General features: G+C 50.7%; 1 protein-coding gene across 3 annotated transcripts in view; it reads left to right on the top strand.

Moving 5' to 3' along the window:
- Nlgn2 (neuroligin 2) overlaps window positions 1-4,471 on the top strand; it is a 16,684-nt gene that overhangs the window by 7,594 nt on the left and 4,619 nt on the right. For all 3 annotated transcript variants that reach the window (XM_010614850.3, XM_010614851.3, XM_010614849.3), the window contains 4 exons: window positions 1,998-2,147; window positions 2,296-2,481; window positions 2,595-2,787; window positions 3,148-3,744. In XM_010614850.3, the coding sequence (XP_010613152.1) occupies window positions 1,998-2,147; window positions 2,296-2,481; window positions 2,595-2,787; window positions 3,148-3,744 (1,126 nt within the window). The remainder of the gene's footprint in view (window positions 1-1,997; window positions 2,148-2,295; window positions 2,482-2,594; window positions 2,788-3,147; window positions 3,745-4,471) is intronic.

The raw sequence follows: 4,471 nt of genomic DNA, 5'->3' as shown, positions 1-4,471 counted from the left end.
GACCCCCAGATCCTCCAAAAAAAAAAAAAAAAAAAAAAAAAAAAAAAAAAAAAATGGAAAAGAAAAGAAAAATATTTAATAATTGGAAAAATGAATTATGAAAACTTCAAATGAAATCTGAACAATGTTGGACCCACTAGAAAACCTGCAAGAAAAGCTAATCATGGTGAAAATAAATTGGAATGTCAGAAAAAAAAAGCCCAAAGAATTGGATAAAATGTTTATAGTTTGAAAGATATTTGGACTGTCTTGAAAGTTGTGAAATGTATCATTCGAGAAAGCAACTTTAATTTGGAGCAAAATAACATTTTTTTAAAAATTATAAAGTTGGCAAATTGATGACAAAATTGAAACATCAGAAATCTGCTACAATTTCTAAAAGCCTATCAGACACAGAAAATGCAAGCATTTGAAGCAAATCAAAGAATTTGGAAATTTTTGAAAACAAAGCCCACTATCTTGACATTTCACCAAAAAATTTTGAAAAAAAAATACAAAGAATTTTTTCTTTTTTTTCTTTTTTTCCAGTATGGAGTTTTTTGGTTTTTGGTTTTTGTTTTTGTTTTTGTTTTTGTTTTTGTTTTTTCTTTTCTTGTTGAATCTGCCCCAAGAGCTTCTTGCTTTTTGGTTGTTGTTTTTTCTTTCTTTCTTTCTTCTTTCTTGATCCTGTTTTTTGTTGTTGGTTTTGAATTCTTGTTGCCCCAGACCCTCTTCCTGCTCCTTCCCTTTCTGAGTCCCCTCACCCCACACTGGGAGAGGGCTGGTGGGAGAGTGGAGAAGAACCTAAGGCATCTAGACAGGACCTAGGAGAAAAGGAGATTCTATCCTGAAGCTGCTGGGAAGTTTAGAAGGAAGGGAAGAACAGGATTTGGGGAGGACACAGAGGGTGCTGCCCATCTGGGAACTCTGGTGAGGAAGTTGAGGCTGCAGAGAAGGTCTGAGAGGCAGAAAGCTGGCTGGGAGGAGTCCAAGGGAAGGTCTCAATGACCTGCAGGCTGATCTGGTCAAAGAAAGTTTACCACCACCAGGGAGCTGGCCGCAGTGCTGGGGACCAGCTGTAGCGTGCCCAGGCCTGGCTCCTGTTTGCTGAGCACCCAGGCAGGATTAGGGTGGCAAGTGTTAAAAAGAGGAAGGCCTATGGGCTAAGGATGATCCCAAACTGGCGCTGCGGCTGAATCATGGGAGAGCTGCAGGGGAGGGTAGTATAATTTTGGGGACACTGGCAAGCCCTCTGTCTCCTATCCTCTAGGAATTTATCACTGTAGTCCCATCTGGAGTCTTGAGGGCCTACTACGTGTGGCAATGACTAAGGAATCCTTTTGGGGTTGTAGCAAGGCAGGAGTCCAAGGCTCAGGCCAGTTTGTGGATGTTCAAGAGTCAGAGCTGCACCCTGGCTTCATTAGGCAGGCTCTTTCCCACCCTGCCTCCTGCCACTGTAATTAGGCTGGGGGTTGCCATGGTAACTTGGGAGGTGACCTAGAAAGGAATTAGGGCGGGGAGGAGACCAAGCCCCCAGGGACCCTAGGGCCTTGCACCCCCTCACCCACCGACCAGGGTGCCATATGGAGTCCAAGCCCAAGGACTGAGTGTGAGGAAGTGCCAGGACTCTCCCAGCACCCCCAGCCCTAGTTCCAGCCTTACTGTGCTCATCCAGGAGCAGGAAGATTTGCTGTGGGGGGGGAGGGGTCCCTGGACCCAGCAGATGCTCTGAGGAGGGCTGCCTCCCACCCCCGGCCACATTGGGCTTCCTGGAAGGTCTGCCCTGTATTTGGAGAAGTGCTTGGGGACAAGCTGGCCTGGGGTGACAAGGAACCTTCCTCCAGAGCTAGCTGTGGGGGAGGAAGGGGAATCCGGTCTTGCCCCCCAGGGATGGGAGTGACAAGTCCTCTGAGCACCAGGCTGGTTCTCAGAAGGCCTGGGAGCTGATGGTGCTACTTCTACTCTGACTGTGTCCTTGTCCCCAATCTCCTGGCCCACCTACTGCCCCTTCCACGCAGATATCCGGGACTCTGGGAAGAAGCCTGTGATGCTGTTTCTACATGGTGGCTCCTACATGGAAGGCACAGGGAACATGTTCGATGGCTCAGTCCTGGCTGCCTATGGCAACGTCATCGTAGCCACACTCAACTACCGTCTTGGGGTGCTCGGTGAGGGTGGGCAGCCAACTCTGGGGGGCGGAGTCTGGGAGTCAGGCCTGGTGGGCAGGGCTCCTCTAAGCTCAACAGAATGGCTGCTGGACTGCACCAAGTTGCCCAGAAAGGGCACCTCCAGGAAGCCTCTTTCTTCTACCTCCAGGTTTTCTCAGCACTGGGGATCAGGCTGCAAAAGGAAACTATGGGCTCCTGGATCAGATCCAGGCTCTGCGCTGGCTCAGTGAAAACATTGCTCACTTTGGGGGTGACCCCGAGCGCATCACCATCTTTGGGTCTGGGGCAGGAGCCTCCTGTGTCAACCTGCTGATCCTCTCCCACCATTCGGAAGGTACCATTGGCCTCCCCAGCCTGCCCTGCCCTTCTCACAGACCTGACCCTACCAGTTTGCCCTTCGTTTTGCTGACACTCATAGCCTAGCCTGAGATCTGCCTCTCCCGCCAGGACTCTTCCAGAAGGCCATTGCCCAGAGTGGCACTGCCATTTCCAGTTGGTCTGTCAACTACCAGCCGCTCAAGTACACGCGGCTGCTGGCAGCCAAGGTGGGCTGTGACCGAGAGGACAGCGCTGAAGCTGTGGAGTGTCTGCGTCGCAAACCTTCCCGGGAGCTGGTGGACCAGGATGTGCAACCCGCCCGGTATGGGGGTGGGAGAGGGCCAGGGCCAGGCCTTCACTCTCCTTGTTGGTTCCAAGGAGTTTGAGCCGAGAGGTCCCTACAGGCATCCCGCTGGGCAAGGAAGGAGAGGTAGGCTTCAGGCCCCACTTGGCAGCCTTCCCTCAGTGGAGGTGGCCAAATAGAACACGTGATCACAGAGTGCCATGAAATGCTTCAGGATGACTTCTGGGGAGGTCAAGTGCCCCGAATAACTCTAGGAGGTCTTCAAGTAGAGGGGATGGGTCTTCCTGGCCAAGGGAGATACCTGCATGTGGGCTTAGTGGGCCAGGAGCTGAGAGGAGGCCAGTGACCTGGTAATGAAACACTGCCTCTTCTCCACAGCTATCACATTGCCTTTGGGCCCGTGGTGGATGGTGATGTAGTCCCCGATGACCCTGAGATCCTCATGCAGCAAGGAGAATTCCTCAACTATGACATGCTTATTGGAGTCAATCAGGGAGAGGGCCTCAAGTTTGTAGAGGACTCTGCAGAAAGTGAGGATGGTGTGTCCGCCAGCGCCTTTGACTTCACTGTCTCCAACTTTGTGGACAACTTGTATGGCTATCCAGAGGGCAAGGATATGCTGCGGGAGACCATCAAGTTCATGTACACAGACTGGGCTGACCGGGACAATGGTGAGATGCGGCGGAAGACTCTGCTGGCACTCTTTACAGACCACCAGTGGGTGGCCCCAGCTGTGGCCACTGCCAAGCTGCATGCCGACTACCAGTCCCCTGTCTACTTTTATACCTTCTACCACCACTGCCAGGCTGAGGGCCGGCCAGAGTGGGCAGATGCGGCACATGGGGACGAGCTGCCCTATGTCTTTGGTGTACCCATGGTGGGTGCCACTGATCTCTTCCCCTGCAACTTCTCTAAGAATGACGTCATGCTCAGCGCAGTGGTCATGACCTACTGGACCAACTTCGCCAAGACTGGGTGAGGGCCAGAGGGACTGGTGGGCTGGAGGGGCACCCCTGAAGGCAAGGACACCCTCACCATCTTCAACCGATCCTCTCTCCTCCTCTCCTTCTATCATATGGTCATCATTCCTATGGGAAAATGCTCACTCTTGCCTTCTCTTGCTCAAGTGAGACTGAGACTATAGTGAACATCTCTGTATCCAGCACTGAGCTAAGGGTTGGAGATTTAGGAGAGTTAGAGGTCCCTGTCCTTCCCAGGGGTGGGCTCCCTCAGTGGCTTTGGCTTGGTGTCTGTTTCTCCTTCCTCCCTTGCCTCCATCCCCCACCAGTACTCTGCTCCTATCTGACCATTGTGGTGTGTGTATGTAAAGATTTGTCTGTCTGTCTCTGTGTGTCTGCTGAGATCCACTGACATCTCTCCCTTTTCCTCTTTGATCTGTTTACTTTTTGCTGTCTCTGGCTGTCTCTTGTGATTTGGTTTCTCCATTTCTGTCTATCTCAGTCTCAGCTTCTGCCTCTTAATGGCTATTTTTTGTCTATCTCTGTTCCTTTGTCCTCATCTCCAGCTGTCTCTGGCAATCTGTCTTCATCTCTTTTTGTCTCATTGGCCCGGTCTCTGGCAATTTTTTTTTTCTTTTTTCTGGAAATTTCTTTGTCTCTTCATATCCACGTCTGTCTCTCTGTCCCTACCACTTTTTCTCTGGCTTTATTTGCTGACTTTTTTTTTTTTTTTTTTTTTTTTC

The sequence above is a fragment of the Fukomys damarensis genome, unplaced genomic scaffold (genome assembly GCF_012274545.1).
Source record: "Fukomys damarensis isolate Sample0158 unplaced genomic scaffold, DMR_v1.0_HiC HiC_scaffold_13, whole genome shotgun sequence".
Taxonomy (NCBI): Eukaryota; Metazoa; Chordata; class Mammalia; order Rodentia; family Bathyergidae; genus Fukomys; species Fukomys damarensis.
This window is presented reverse-complemented; position numbering and strand designations above follow the sequence as displayed.